The sequence below is a fragment of the Bactrocera dorsalis genome, chromosome 5 (genome assembly GCF_023373825.1).
Source record: "Bactrocera dorsalis isolate Fly_Bdor chromosome 5, ASM2337382v1, whole genome shotgun sequence".
Taxonomy (NCBI): domain Eukaryota; kingdom Metazoa; phylum Arthropoda; class Insecta; order Diptera; family Tephritidae; genus Bactrocera; species Bactrocera dorsalis.
In genome coordinates this window covers 37,419,536-37,436,032 of record NC_064307.1, presented here as the reverse complement: position 1 = coordinate 37,436,032, position 16,497 = coordinate 37,419,536, and the positions used below count along the sequence as shown (strand labels likewise).

The 16,497-nt window shown below is 35.4% G+C and overlaps 2 protein-coding genes across 2 annotated transcripts in view; one reads left to right on the top strand and one right to left on the bottom strand.

Annotated features, from left to right (window-relative positions):
• Window positions 1-16,497, bottom strand: part of LOC125779050 (kelch-like protein 17) — a 398,740-nt gene that overhangs the window by 125,765 nt on the left and 256,478 nt on the right. The window lies entirely within an intron of this gene.
• The window catches only part of LOC125779053 (kelch-like protein 5), a 293,968-nt gene that overhangs the window by 188,677 nt on the left and 88,794 nt on the right, over window positions 1-16,497 (top strand). Inside the window, exons 3-8 of the mRNA XM_049459470.1 lie at window positions 7,005-7,178; window positions 7,245-7,602; window positions 7,679-8,050; window positions 8,124-8,422; window positions 8,770-8,974; window positions 9,377-9,460. Of these exons, the coding sequence (XP_049315427.1) occupies window positions 7,027-7,178; window positions 7,245-7,602; window positions 7,679-8,050; window positions 8,124-8,422; window positions 8,770-8,974; window positions 9,377-9,460 (1,470 nt within the window). The 5' untranslated portion in view covers window positions 7,005-7,026. The remainder of the gene's footprint in view (window positions 1-7,004; window positions 7,179-7,244; window positions 7,603-7,678; window positions 8,051-8,123; window positions 8,423-8,769; window positions 8,975-9,376; window positions 9,461-16,497) is intronic.

Below are 16,497 nucleotides of genomic sequence, written 5' to 3'. Positions count from 1 at the left end.
TCGCGCTCGCATGAAGTTCGTTACACATCTGGTGAACGATCTCTCACGTGTGTCATTCATATGTGAAAGCTGCGAAGGTCGCTTCATTGGAGAGCTCAAGGCGTGGCTAAAAATGCTTGAGTAGAAATTTAGTTGTATGCCGCAGTAGGGATGGCAAAATTGGTTACAGAATCGATTCTCGATTCTGACTATTTTTCTATATTTTTCGATTCTAAGAATCGATTATCCGGGGGCAAAAATCGATTCGTTCGATTCTAATCGATTTTAAATTAAAAGGACAAAAATTTATTTAATAAATCACAAGGCATAAATTGAATGGATAATTCAAATCGATTAAATAAAACACAAAAATAGTTAAAAACAATTATATTGTTTTGTTTAAAAATAAGGTACAGGGAACATTACATTTCATTTAATTTTTTTTTAAATAATTCAAGTTGTTTAAAGAAGTTTAATAAAATAAGTTTTTAAATAAATTTAAAATAAGTAAAAGAACAATAAGCTAATTGTCAGTTTAAGAAAACCATACATTTTCGGGGACAGATCTTAAAAACAGAAGCATATTTAAGTGATCTGGCGTTAACCGGCTGCGAATTTGATTCGCAGTTAGCCCAGTATGCGAAAATAAACGTTCACAAGGTGTTGAAGTCGCAACAATTGATAAGTATTTTCTTGCAATCCTCGATACGTGAGAATACTCATTTTCGATACTTTTCCAAACAAGTAATGGATCTGGTGTACTACCTCTATCTTTTATCGGCCGATTAATAAATTGTCTTAATTCAATTGGTACTCTACCCGCTTCAGTAAATTTATGGTAGGAAAGTTTCTTGACCGTTTCTTAAGCGTTTTTTTATATGAAGTTTTTACAATTCTTGAGAGCTGGATACTAAGCTTATAACTTGAAACTGGTCACTTAATTAATAGTAAAGTCGAATGTCAAGAATCGATTCTTAATCGACTCCGACTACTGAAGATCGATTCCGAAAACTCGAGTATTTTACGAGAAAACTCGATTCTCGAGTAGAATCGGAATCGAGTTTGCCATCCCTATGCCGAAGCATTTTGTGCCATTTCGGGAACTATGATGTAAGTTTTTTATTGATTTTGTTATCACATGGCTTAAGCGGCCCACTCACGACAAATTTGTTCTTCAAACAGATTTGTCAAACAAATTTGTCGTGAGTGGGCCGCTTTAGTACCGAAATTATTTTGACCACAGTTTCGCGATTTTAATGCAGCAGTAGCTACTACCCCTATAATTTTGAAAAATGAGCACTTTTGTCTTAAAGAAAAAATATTAATTAAAATAAAAACATATTTTCAAAATTATCGTTTTTGATAAGGGTTTAAGAGTATTGCAGTTTTTAAGAGTTCTTCTTTCATGCCAAAGTAGCCAGACTATATGTATGTACATACATATGTCATCTACAGTATCCAATACTTATGTTTGTACATACATATGTATGTATCTACAGTAGAACCGTCTTTTCAAATAAATACTTTTAATTGGGATTTCTTGCAAATCACCTAACACCAGGATCTTTGAAAGTTTAACATTGTTTAATTTGTCGCAACCCTTCTTTAAAATGGTCTTACTTCTTCATGTCTTACCTAATATACTGCAGAGCCTATTCCGGCGGTAAAATGCTCATAGTAATTTCCATTGTCGCCTGCATCGGATTCGCAAAATCACCAATTCAATTCTACTCGTGAATTTTAGCCTTACCAACTGAACATTTAATGAAAAAATTTGATAACGGTACTCAAGTTTATTTATATAATTAATACCAAAGTATTTCTTCGAAGACCGTAGACCTTTAACTGGAAATATACATATCTCCAAACACCTTGTGATGGAATCTTTCGACAGCTTCTAACAAAAGAGCGCCGGCGACGGTTAAATTCGAACGGCAAATAAGATGGAATCATTGAAATCCGGGGAATAAATACGTCTTCACCTTTAAATTTCCCGGTCAAAATCGTGGCTGCAATAACATTTCCCATTACTTTTTGACTTACATACTACATAGTACATATATTACGAAGTATAATAATTTTTACTCCGACTTTCAATTGAAGATTATGCAGTGGTAACCCCGGCAAATCAAGCGAATTCAGAAATTCGATAGAATAATTCACCACATCTTCGTCATTTGCCACAGTATCACAGTATCAAAGATTTATACGAAACTACATCACCAGGTACATATATTAAGTTGTTTGGCTGTATTTAATTCGTTAAAATCTTTATTTTTTGCTGCCAAAATTAGCATGGCGAATGAACATTAAACTCTCCACACGGGCCATGGATCATGTTTTTAGCAGGGACATTAAACAATTCTGGATCTGTCGTTGCATCGGGAATTTCTTCCGAAATATCATCGCCAACTTCATCCGGTGTTATTTTATTCACCAACCAGATCAAAATATGAGCATGAGACAAATCGCGTTTCTGCCATTCCTCAGAGTACATTCAACAAAACCTTACCAAAAACATGGATTTTTATATAAAATCCATGAGTGCTTTCAATTTTTGTTTGAATATACAGTAGAACTCCAATTATCCGAACTCCGACTATCCGAATCGCCGATTATCCGAATCACAATGTAGGAGAGTGGATGGCTTGTGACACGTCTGACCCTGGTTTTCAAATTCTCAATGACGATGAAATTGTTGTAAGTGTGCGAGAAGATGTTGAAGTGGAAGTGGAAGAAGAACTCTCTGCTGATGTTGAAGTAGACGCTGGACCATCAGCTAGTGAAGCATTTGCCGGCCTCGAGACTGCTTTGAAGTGGATGGAGCGTCAGCCCGAGTGTGACCACTTGCAACTGCTCACCGTCAAGCGAATGCGTGACCTGGCTGCCCGAAAACGGTTGAAGACCGCAAAACAGCTTACATTGACGGAGATGTTTAAAAAACTATGATTTTTATTTCTAAATGGCAATTTAAAAAAAAAAAATCCGATTATCCGAATAGGTCCCGGTCCCCATTAATTCGGATAATTGGAGTTCTACTGTACTTGAATAGTGGCTAAAACAATAATGGAACAGTAGAGAGGCAGAAGTTTCAACCAGTATAATCGAGCGTATAGATTTAGTACAAATATTTTATATTTTATTTTAAAATTTATGTATCATATGCTTAAATAATTAATAAAAATTTTTGTAAGTCTCACATTTGTTATTTTTTAATTTACTACTTTTTCGTAAAAACATATATTTTAACCCCAAAGTAATAATGGATCACTATAAGGAAACTCTACTTGTCCTTGCAGAAATCGAAACTAACTTCGATTTCTTATTAGTTAGTGTAGGAAAAGTAAGGGGAGTCACAATACTCGGTATTCAGGTTAGACTAGTTCTCTGTTTAAGTGCTATTAGTAAGATGGTTTCACAGGGTAAACAAACCACAGTTGAACAGCGGGAAACTGTCATTCGGTTGTCAAAATCAGGGAAATCTATCCGTTATATAAATGAAATTTTGAATCGAGCTCCGACAACAGTATTTAATATATCAAAAAGGTACAAAAATAACGGTAACTCCAGCAATAGACCAAAGTCCGATGAGCATTGGCTTTGAGCACAAATAAGGAAAGATCCACATACACGTGCTCCAAAAATAGCTTCCTTAGCGGAGAAGTATTTAAGGAAAAAATCGAATCCAGAAACTGTGCGGAATGTGCTGCGGAAATACAATTATAATGGAAGAGTCGGGAGGAAGAAACATTTTGTTAGCAAGGTCAACAAACAGAGTTGGATCAACTTTGCATAAAAGCATATTCTTAAAGATTTCTCCTTCTGGAAAAATGTAAATATGGACGAAAGTAAGTTCAACATATTTCAGTAAGTTTTGCAGTCATATGTTTGGAGAAAGCCTCAAACAAATTAGCCTACGGCCAACTGTGAAGCATGGCATGGGATCGGTAATGGTATGAGGCGCAATAACCGGTAGTGGACCAAGAATAATGCATATAAAGGAAGGGAATATTAATAAGATGGCTTATTTGAACATTTGGAAAGCGAATGCGAAGGAAAGTCCTCGAAAATTGGACAAAGAAAAATATTTTATATTTTACCAGGTTAATGATCCAAAGCACAAAGCTTACGTTGTGCGAAGCAGGCTGTTGTACAATTGCCCTCAGGTTCTTGAAACTCCGCCACAATCCTCCGATTTGAATATAATTGAGCATGTGTAACAATATTTGAAGCTGAAATTAAATAGTCGCCACATTACGAAGAGACCGCAATTAATAGCAGCCTTGAAAGAGGAGTGGAACAATATCCCAACTTCCTTCTGTCGTAGAATCTATGTTAAATCGCTTGAAAGCGGTTTTACAACAAAGAGGACTCCTCACTAAATATTAAAAAAATATATATTTAATTTTTTACTTAATTTATTTGTACTTATTCATAAGTGTTCCATTATTACTTTGAGCCTGAGTTCCGTGTATCGGATATTTTAGTAATATTTTTCGTGGTAAATATGAAATATTTTAAAGTTTTTTGGGTTTTTGGGGTTTAAGAACATTGAACACAATTTTAAAAAGAAAAACAAAAAAAAATTCTTGTCTTTCAATATACATTTTTTGTATTAAAATTAAACGTATTTTATTCATACTGTTGTTAGAGCTTTGAGCCACTGTACGTGCTGTTGGGTCGTGACGATCTATTTGTGATTGCCCATTAAATAAGAGATCTCTAATTTCAGCCCATTGTGGATTGCACGTAAACGTAATAAACAAATCAGGTCAGCCGTAATGTCGTATGTACGTATGTCAATGTGTCCTGTGCATATTCGTGCATATAACGTGGACTGACAGTGTATGAAGATGGAAAAATAATCATTCTTCCGAGATCGTTCACACTCCGTTAATGGCAACACTCATGTGTACATACATATGTATGTATGTATGTATGTACATATGTTTGTATTCAGAAATATCAAGCTGGTCCGCTGGTCTGACGCAAAGTGCCAGATACCATTTCAGATCACATACTTAACAATAACAAATTTCCAATGTTTGTACGAGTATTATTGTTTATATTGTATTGTTGAAGTGTTGTTTGTTGTTAGTTCTTTTCAATTTGTTGATAGGGAAATTGAGCAAGTAAAACTTTCAAGCCACCTACGTAGTGCTGTCATATGTAGTGTGTCCGAGTTTTAAAAGGAAAAAATGAAATATAAATATGTACATACATATGTATGTATGTATTGTATATTAAAAATAAGAAAAATTTATTGTTTAGGTTCCTCAAAGACGGAGTCCCCCAAAAATATGTAGTTATTTTTAAATCGTCTTGTTTTAACGCGAATATTACAAATCCATGGGCGGAAAGTGAATTTTTTCAGAAGTTTATGTACAGTGGCTCACAGCCAAAGTGATGAAATCATATAAAAAGTACTAAAGAAAACATTACTTGATAGATAAATTTATTTTCCAAAAATTAGAAATACCACTTAACAAATGCAAGCTTTGGTTTTAAATTGCACCTCACAGCGAAAATACAATTTTGAAGGACATAATCAAAATTTTAGTTTGATTAATACATTGGGAGATACCCTTTACTAACTATAACCGCTTTCATACGTTTCAGCAGGGATTTCGCCGATTTCTTTGTGTAGCTGGGAGCAATTTTGTTTCATTCTGCTGGCAGGCATTTTTCAGGCGGCTTTTTTTCGAATCTCTCAATCCAAAACTGACCAAAGATTTATTCTCAATTGCACTCAAATCTGGAAGCAGTTTTGGCGTTTGTATTATGTGCGGACAGTTCCCAATAAGTAAACTTTGTACTACTCTGTATTAAAGTTTCGGATCATGATCCTCAGATGTATTTCTCAGTTTCATCAATTCTCGTTCAGACTCTAATATGGAGAATATCGATCAATAAATTAGTAACATTTTTTTTTTATTTCGCAATCATGAATTTTTACTAAGCGCTTTCTCCTTTTGTTGCTGCAATTTTTTAGCTGTGAGACACTGTACATATACATTTAACTTAGTTGTTCAGTAAACTTAGCTGTAATTACACTAAACATTGAGGCATATCCGGATTTATAGTGCGTTTTATAAGAAAAACCGATTATTTTGAAAATTGCTTCGCACTCTCACATCTTTGGCCGCGCTTTAAAAAAATAACCCTGGCCGGAGTGTTAATAATTCATTCACACGTAAAAGAACTAAGGAGTTGAACCGACCAGGCGGCACAATTCCGATTTCTTTGGCGCCGCGATTTGAAGGTACCGTTGGAAAGAGGAAGTCCTCCTGATTAAAAAACATATAAGGTTATAGGGTCCGCAAACGCTTAGTTTAGGAGATATTCGGTCTTAAAGTTCAAAAATTCGCAAAATTGGACCATTTCAAGGAGCTATTTCACCACATTAAACACACTTTTTTCATATTTTCACTTCAAATTAATTAAATTGCACTATAATGTTTTAAATAAATCTACATTTTTTATTTCAATATTGGATATAAAGTGGTTATATTTTTCGGTTATCATGCACTCATATTGAAACAAAATTTGAGTTTTGGATATAAAGTAGTTATATATTTTGGTTATAATAAACTCAACCACCAGGCCAAAAGCCGCCAATATAGATAAGGAATTCCACGCGAAAAACTAAGAAATAATTATTTTGGTTGTAGATTGGAGAAAGAGCTATTTCAAGTATGGCACTTCTACAGAGGTCCCATATAAGGCATAACTAAACACGAGAACAAGAGATCTTAATGTTACTAGGACATCTTTTTTTTTTATTTACTTTTCACACTTAGAGGTTCACGAACGTTCGATTGAAAGCTGCGATAATTACAAATAAGGAACTGCGGTTAGCTTATTACCAGACACGGAGTTCAACCCCCCACCAAAGTTGTCAAGGTAAGAAGACAGTCACTGATCGGACGCAGATTTAGTGTGCACCAGAAAACTTGGAAGGAAACTTCCTGGTGCATTTACTTCTTGGAAATATTTTAATCAATACTATAATTTTTCTATTACAGAAGGAAAGTTAAGTAACTAGCAATGGCCACGAGTTCTTCCCAAACACTTGCTCTTCAGAGAAACTCCAGTGAGCAGAACCGTTTCATGGAGAAATTAATGACGAAAATATTTAGCTTCTACGACGAGCAGTCTCTGATCGATGTGACATTTAAAGTTTCAAATCCAACGGCTCTGTAAGTATTACTTTGTCCTCAGCTTACATAAAATTATATAGATTAATATTTATAATTTTTTTTCAGTGTACCCGCGCATCGTTTGCTACTCGCAGCAGCGAGTCCTTACTTCGAGAACCTTTTCAATGGCAACCAAGGCACTAATCCAGTCATCGAGATAAATGATATCGATAGCGATATTTTTGAGCGTCTAATAACCTTTTGTTACACCGGACAGGCCCGCATTACCGTTAACACTGTCGCAGCCATGCTAAATGCGGCAATAATTTTGCAATTGGACGATGCCATAACCAGCAGTGTGGACTATCTCATGACACATATGGATGAATACACTTTACAGGGTGCTTATATGCTGCAGCGTGAAACGCAATGTGAAGTTCTTAAGCAGAAAATCTTTGAATACGAAACACAGAACTTCATGGAGGTGAGTCTAAATATACACGTAATGTCTCACAATAGCGGTACTTGTGTAATTTAAATATTGTTTCTAATAATACTAGATCAGCCGAAGCTATGAGTTTTTGAATTTTGATGCAGAAAAATTGCAACGTATGCTGGTATCTGACAATTTGAATATAAGCCGGGAAGAAGATGCCTACGATGCCATACAACGCTGGTACAATTACGATGTGCCTGCGCGTCAAGAGCAACTGCCACTTTTAATAGCTTGTCTCCGTCTTACCCAATTCGATGTGGACTTTCTGTTCACACATATACAGCCGTTACCTGGATGTGAGCTACTGGCCTTCACGGCGTTCTCGTGGATCAGAAAGCCTACAGCACGGCCAATGATAAATATGCGATTTACAGAACCACGTGGGATCAGTGCTACAAATTGTAGTGAGAAAACAATTCTAGCGCTTTGCTCGGAGGTAAACGCACACTGTGGCTTATATTCATAAATGAAAATATTAAATTTATGCACTTGCAATATTTTTGGAATAGCTGAATCCCAAACTGCTGCAATATAACAAAACTGAAGATAAATGGCAGGAATATGTTAATATAAAAATCGATTACGAACGGTACAGAACTATTTTAAAGGATGATAATTTATTATTTATTGGCGGTTATAAAAGGGCTGCCACACTTAACGTCGTCCGCAGCTGGAATATACGGAATGAGACATGGCAAAGTTTGCCCATCATGATCCAAGCAAGAAGCGAACACTGCGTTGTCGAATTAAATGGTAAAATGTACGCGATTGGTGGTTATGAGGGTAATGTTCTGTCGTCGGTGGAAAGGTGAATACATATAAATTTGTAACAAATTACCTACCGATGGCGATTGTGAGCTTTACCAATTTCAGGTTGACTTTAAGCTTAATGGTGAAAGAACTTTAGACTAGATGTGTTAAGGTAGTATGGGTGGTAAACAAAATAAGGTTCTTCGCCATGAAAGAAGGAAGGAATTCAGTCAAATGTTATGATCTGATTGAATCTGACTTTAGAAAACTTTGACATTGTCAACGACTTATTTTGAATAATTCTAAGTGTTTTTTTAATGGACTATGCAAAGCTACCAAATGCCACTTTTGACGCTTCAGTTTATAGATATGCATTCTTTTTTCATTGCTTTTGTTTGTTTCCAGATATACGACATCCGAAGGTTGGAAGTCCGTGAACAGCTTAACTGATGGACGATATGTCGCCTGTGCAGTGACATTAAATGGTAAAATTTACGCAATTGGCGGTAATAATGGCAAAGGGCACATAAAATCCGTCGAATGCTACAATCCGGATTCGAATACTTGGACTTCTTGCGCGGATATAACAAAATATCACTTTTTACCTGGTGTAAGTTAGATTGAAATATAATTATTAATATTAGTAGAACGTTCATTAAGTCATGATTTGGTATAATGAGAAAGAGTCAAAGAACGGTATATCACACAAGTTTATTTAAGTGTTTAAATATTGACATTCGCCTCCTTGGATTTCTTTTACTATAGACGGATGTACGTGATCGGAATTTGTATTCAAATTTATTTGTGAAATACGTACTGCGGCTATAATAAGAGCTTTCATTTGATTTCACCGTTGCAAGCCTTCTCTAAAGTTTTCAAAACCAGCAAAAGTAACTCCGCTACAATGAAAATGACCGAAATTGTCTAATTGAAAGTAGTTACTGATTATTTAGTCGCCTCTTAACTCTATTAAAATTAAACAAAATGCTTATTGCTACTTTTTATATTTCAGGTAGCTGTACATAAAGGTCACATTTATGTTTTAAGCCGTAGCGGTGCTGAACGTTACGATCCTCAGCAAGACACGTGGTCACAGGTACATATATTGAGTTGATTTTCGCCAATCGCTTTTGGTCAAACTGAATATTCTTGAAAACATTTCGCAGATTTGCCCTTTGGAAGTTGGCGATGGTTATATAGCTTGCATTTCGCTAGACAATAAACTATGGGCTATTGGTGGCAAGTCTAAATCTGCTGGCAAAACATGTCTATCAGTTTTTGATGAAGAAAATTCCTGTTGGGTAGAAAGGTGCTCATTACCCAGAAGTGATGTGCATAACTGTTTTGTTGTGCCCGAATCCTTGATGTCGTCGATTTGAATAAGTAGTGTAATTATTGTTCCATTTTTCAATTTCACAAATTCTTTTATAATAAATTATCTTATAAAAATAATATACTTCACCATTGTCATACAAAAATAATTATTTTGGAAGCAGGGGATGGTGCTAAACGTACTTGAACTGAATTTTCTGAATCTGTAATATGAGAGTCATTCTAGAATCGGTCGAATCCACCAGTTTGACGACTACTGGTGTAATAAATATGTGTTTGCATTGATATGTAACATGCTCTTTAATTTAACGAAAAATATGTAAGAGAGCAAGAGTGGAAAAGAGTAGTAGTGGACACACAAATTAATAGTGCTCTTACAACAATCTCAGTTGCGATAATAATAGTGTTTAAATGACTTTAGCATCTCCCCGCATGTATACCTCACTCTACCGGGGAAAAACTGGCGCCCCCTAGCAAGACAGCTTAATACACCACATCCGATGACACCATACACTTACATCAAAACACCACACCACACCAACACAACTCACCACACCTGTATCCACTCATCAAAAAGGATGGACATCAGGATGGGACATTTAATTCGTTTTAGGCACTCCCTTACTGATAATTCGATCATCAACACGTTAACACATATACTACGCCGCGTCGACACCCACTCTACTCTACTTCGATCGGGTCTACCCTGCGCGCTACATTAAACATAATACGAACGATCACCTAGTTTCATCGGTATACTGTCTCGCCAGCTCGCCGTGGATTTCCATCGGACTTTCGCCCGTGGCGAGGCTATTTACATTGTTAAAAACATCAAAATCTTTTTAAGCCAACATTTTTACATTAAATTTTCTTATATACAAACGCAAAAGCATTTTTTTCTTGCCCCCGTTTAGTCGAATAGAAAGGTGAAAAAATAACATTTAATGAAAAAAAAAACTATTCGAAATAATTTTAGATTTTTATGTAGAATTGAAACAAAGCTCACAGCTCAGCGTAACACTGAAGGTTCACAAAGACAGAAATTATAAAGCTAAAAATAATGTCTGGTTTCAAATAAATAAAGCGTAAGTAAGTCTTGTTTTCAATTACAATTGTCTTTTTTAATTTTTCACAGTTAGCTTTTCTTTCTTTTTTATTTTGATTAATTTCTTTCTTTTTTTAATTTAAATTATTTAGTTTCTTTTTGTTAATTATTTTTTAAAAATTTTTTGTTTTTGTGATTTATTAATTTTTATACTTTTGCACCAGTTGTTACAGAGTATTATAGTTTTGATCACCTAACTATTGTACGTATCTCCTAAAACTAATTGAGATAGATATAGGGTTATATACATATATGTATGTATATAAATGATAAGGATGACGAGATAAGTTGAAATACGGTTGACTGTCTGTCTGTCCGTCCGTACGAGCAAGCTGTGACCTGAGTAAAAATAGAGATAGCTCGATGAAAATTGGTATGTGGGTTCCTTAGTACAAAAAAAATTCGAGCTCGTAGATGGGAGTAATCGGACCATTACCACGCCCACAAATCGCCATTAACCGAAAAAATATAAATTTCCATTTATTAGTTATTTGGTACAGAGGATCGCAGTAGCAAGGGACATCTGTGCCCCGCCCTCAAACAATTTTAATGTACATATCCCCTAGACCACTTAAGCTACTACAACCAAATTTGTTGAGTACAAATCTTATGAGAACTTCTACGGATAGTGTGAAAATGGATGAAATCGGAGGATAGGCCCGCTCACTCCCCATATAACGGTATTGTTCAAAACTACTAAAAGGGCGATAAATCAATAACTAAATACGCCAAAGACTTTAAATTTTACCTCCGAGATGTTATGAAAGGTGTTAATTGGTGCAAAAATTGTACGATGAGCGTGGCTCCGCCCACTTTTTGGTAAAAACCCATATCTCGGTACCCGACCAACCAATTTCGACAAAGTTTAGTATGTGGCATTCTACTTACATTCTAATGTTACATTGTGAAAATGGAAGAAATCGAAGAATAACCCCACCTACTTTCCATAAAGCACAATTTAAAATTCCACTTAATTCTTTCAGTTTCGAGTACACAAATCAAAAAGCAATAAATATAACGGGATAAAGCTTTGCACGAATAATGTCTTTAACGTGTGCCACCGTATGACAAAAATCATTTAAATCCAATAAAAAACTGTTCAAGCCTTTAGGTACCGAATGTTCAGACCCCGGTACCTGTAGTTGACTTTTGATCGAAAATGTCGGTCAATTATATGTATATATAATTGGGAAGGGATTATCCCTTCCCTCTCACGTAATGACATGTTCGTATGTCAAAAATTGTTGAATCGGACCATTACCTCCCTTAGCCGCCATATACTTAATATAAAGATTTTCGAACCTTGGGGTGACCTTGTGTCGCACATATCGACCAATATGTGAGTTTTTCCAATGGAAATAAGAGAATGTGTTTTATTCATAAAAGCGTATCTTTGTACTTAAAATAGATAAATTTTAGCGAAAACTTAGCCTAGCCGCCATATGACTAATACCAGGTTTTTCGAACATCCGACTGACTTAATTTGTGTAATTAAAGTATTTCCCTTGCTTTGATTCTTGCAAGGTGCAAGAGTATAAATGTTCGGTAGCACCCAAACATGCCCTTCCTTACTTGTTATTTTTTATTTGTATTTACTACGCAAATTACCATCTTAATTTTATTGGCGAACTTTTGTTTTGTTTATTTAACGTAGGACAAACATGAAGCAAAGATTTTAAAAGAGTTGACCAAGTTTCTAATGGAGTTAAGGCAGAAAATTGTCTCCGCTTACATATTCGCATACACCTGTTTTAAAATGTAACAAATGATATTTTCTTTAATATTAACGATACTTTGGTTGCATTGAAGCTATAAAACCCTTCATAGGTGCCACTTCTGCTGGCATAAAGGGTAAAAAAAAATCATTTATCTTGATTTTTGTCAGTCAGTTTGAGCAAATTCTTGCAGAGGAAAGGTCATATGCAAGGTTTCACTTTGATATCGTAAAAATTTAAAAATTAGCTCTTATAAGGGTCTAATAGTACATTAATCTAAGTATGCATGTATACAAATTTATTAAATACCGTTCAGGTAACCTTTTTTTAGCACACATAAAAGCTGCAGTCTAAATATGTCAACTTCAGATTTCTAATTTTAAACAGTTTGTTTTATTTTTCTTGGTCAACAAAAAATGTGAAGGAATGCGAAAGAAAAGCGTTTCACGAGTAGCTGTGATTTTTCTGATTCACTGCGTATTGGGTAAATCCACCCGAAAAACGACGATTGCTTCTACCTTCGGTTGCTATTCGTGGTTCAACTTTATTTGATTCATTGCTTACTGTGAATGGTACGGTGTGTGCAACTTTTTGAGAAGCAAGCCAGCAATTACAAATGCTGGAACACGCTAATCACTGGAATGAAAATGAAGTTCGCATACTTTTCGATATAAACTTCGACATTGTCAAAGACATTTTACATCGTCTTCGCTAAAAATTCGAAATGGTACAATTTCGGTTGATACTTACGGTGGTTCGATATCAATTCCATCTTGCCTTTATCAATTTACGAAAGATGAACTCATCACAAATAATCAGACATTGGTCAAATTATCGTAACTACTAAACTGGAAGATTCAAAGTCAAATTCCGGGAGACTTGCGCTCATACAAATCGATCGATCGTCTTGACAATGAAGACGACACCCTGAATTATCCAGTGGAATTTCTAAATTCTTTGGATCCGTCATTATTATGTTTCGCAATCTTCATGCGCCGAAACTGTGTAATGGAGCCCGACTGATTGTGACGCACCTATCGAATACAAGGGGAGAATGCTTGATTCTAAGAATTCCTTTGAGTTCTAACGATTTTCCATTTTCGTTCAAGCGTATTCCGTTTCCAGTGAAAATTGAATTTTATATGACAATCCGCAAGACACAAGGATGTGGCATAAATTTAAAAATGCTATGTTTTTCACGCGGCCGTGGCGTGCTCACGAATTGGAAAATCATCTTTTCTGTACACCGGAACAGACGCTGCGTTACATTGAAAAAAAAAACAATAATGAAATTATAAATTTAACTTCCTTTTAATTTCAAAATATATAAAATTTGATAAAAAAGTACAGGTAGATGTCCAAAAAAATATGTAAGCAAACACGAATAGACCACCTTTTACGTTTTTTTCAAACTGTATATACTATGAAGTGCTTTTTCACAGGAGTTGGTCCGATATCCTGGAAAACAGATGAAAATAAAGAACAAATGTGTTCTTCCAATTACGTTGGCATACTGGGATAGAGAACATGTGGGGAACATTAAAAAAAAGAATTGGTGATTCTAGACAAAAATACAAGCAGAATCCTTGGGAAAAAGTATTATCCGAGTGATGTACTATTGACCACCCAACTTGCGCTAATATTCTGAATTCAATACATCTACGGTGTTTTTCAGTTAAAAAATAAAGACTCTAACATTAAACATTAATTAAATCAATAGTTTTGTTCGATCGTTTGAAAAAATGGAGTGTTTCTTAATTTTAAGGGTTTCGTTTCTAGTATATCTTGTATCTTTTTTTTGTTCACACAATAATTTACTAAATACAACTTTTTCAGCACTGTATTTACATACAAACATTTGGTTGATATAAGAAAAGTACCTTCCAAGGATATTATAATATAAAAACCACAGAAACTATAAATTTAAGAGAGAATATTTGCCATCATTCGAAAGAACACTTTTTGGCATGTATTTTTTGAGTATTATCTACATATTTCAAATGTTGGCTGCAGCCACGTCTCAGGTGGTCCATTCGTTGAGTCCAATTTTGGATGACTAGTTCGAGCATTTCAACTAGTAAATGACAAAGGATAAGCGTAATGTTTCGCTTCAAGGTCTGAATCGATGCGATATTGTCCGCATTGACTTTAGACGTTTCATATCCGCACAAGAACTAGGTTCACGGTGTGATATCGCACGATCTTGGTGACCAATCGACCGGCCTAAAGCTTGAACTTACCAGTTCACCGAAGTCTTCTCTTAATAAATCCATTGATTTATATGATGTGTGGGAAACGTCGCCGAGATTACGAGTTTCACTTTCAGGCGTCAGATAGTCTGTCATCATGACGTAATATCGATCACCATTGACGGTTACGTTCTCACTGGCATCATTTTTGAAGAAATATGGCCTGAGGTCATATTTTGGCGTGATGCTTTAATAATCACCGAAAAGTGCTGTTTGTTTAATTTGCATAATAAATGTTGTCTATGCGTCGTTGAACAGCAGACCAACATGTTCCTGCAGTCGAGCAGCCACCAACAGAACAGATTTAGTGAAGAATGTAAATGTTTACGCGCTGAGATTTACTTTATTTAAAGAAAGAGTTTAAGTTGCAGCCTTTGGAGTAAACATATGTATTTAATTTTTTATACATGACATCTGTCAAGCCGAAGTGGTATTTCAAATAAATTCGTAAATTTATTCGTGGTATTTATATATGCACGAAATCCATGTCAGTAAATCGATCGAATAGTTTGGGAATAGATACAAATTGTTCAAAGCTACAAGAGAATGGCTCTCTAGCTATTAAAGAAGCGACCAAAGAATTTTCATTTATGATATAACTAGCTGACCCCGCAGCCATTGTCCTACGTGAATTTATGTATTTTGAATTGAAAAGAAAGTTAAATTTATCATTTCATTTATGTTTTTTTTTTCAATGTAACGCAGCTTTATAAACAACGTTTTTTGGTTTGGTTGCGTCACAGTCAGTCGGGTTCCATTACCCACTTTCGGTGGATGAAGATTGTGAAACATAATAACGACGGATCCTACTTTAAGACGCAAATGATGCGGTGGCATACCAAGCCTCTCCAAAGAATTTAGGAATACCACTGCATAATTCACGGCGTCGTCTTCATAGTCAAGACGATCGATCGATTTGTATGAGCGCAAGTCTCCTAGAATTTGACTTTGATTCTTCCAGTTTAAGTCAACAACATCGGTATTTTTGGCAGCTAACATTGTGCGTGCACTCAAGGAATCGTAGTTACGATAATTTGGCCAATGTTCGGATAACCATTCGTGATTAGTTCATCTTTCGTGAATTGATAAAGGGAAGATGGAATTGATATCGCACCACCGGAAGTATCAACCGAAATTGCACCATTTCCAATTTTGAGCGAAGACGATGTAAAATGTCTTTGACAATGTCGAGTTTTATATCGAAAAGTATGCGAACTTCATTTTCATTCCAGTGATTAGCGTGTTCCAGCATTTGTAATTGCTGGCTTGCTTCTCAAAAACTTGCACATATTCCCATATACCATTCACAGTACGCAATGAATCAAATAAAGTTGAACCGCGTACATTAATCAATAGCAACCGAAGGTAGAAACAATCGTCGTTTTTCGGGTGGATTGTGTAAATTCGTCCTAATGCATTAGTTGATAAGACATCTGGATGTCAATCTACTGGTTGGCCTTGCTTTCTGCCTAACTATTCCTTCGACGATGCATTCCATGTATAATATCAAGCTATTTTCGAATAGAGCAATGTTCTCACAAACGCATCACTGACAAAAGTTGAGAAAAAACTCGTCAATGTTATTTTGGTTGCTGGTGGTATTTCTGTTGACTGTACTGTATTCTCTGGGTGGAAATAGACTCTTTGCTCATTCTCCAAATTAACTTTGAGACGCACAACACTCGGAAAACCTTCATGAATTGCAAAAGAAATATCCTACAAAGCGCTTTAT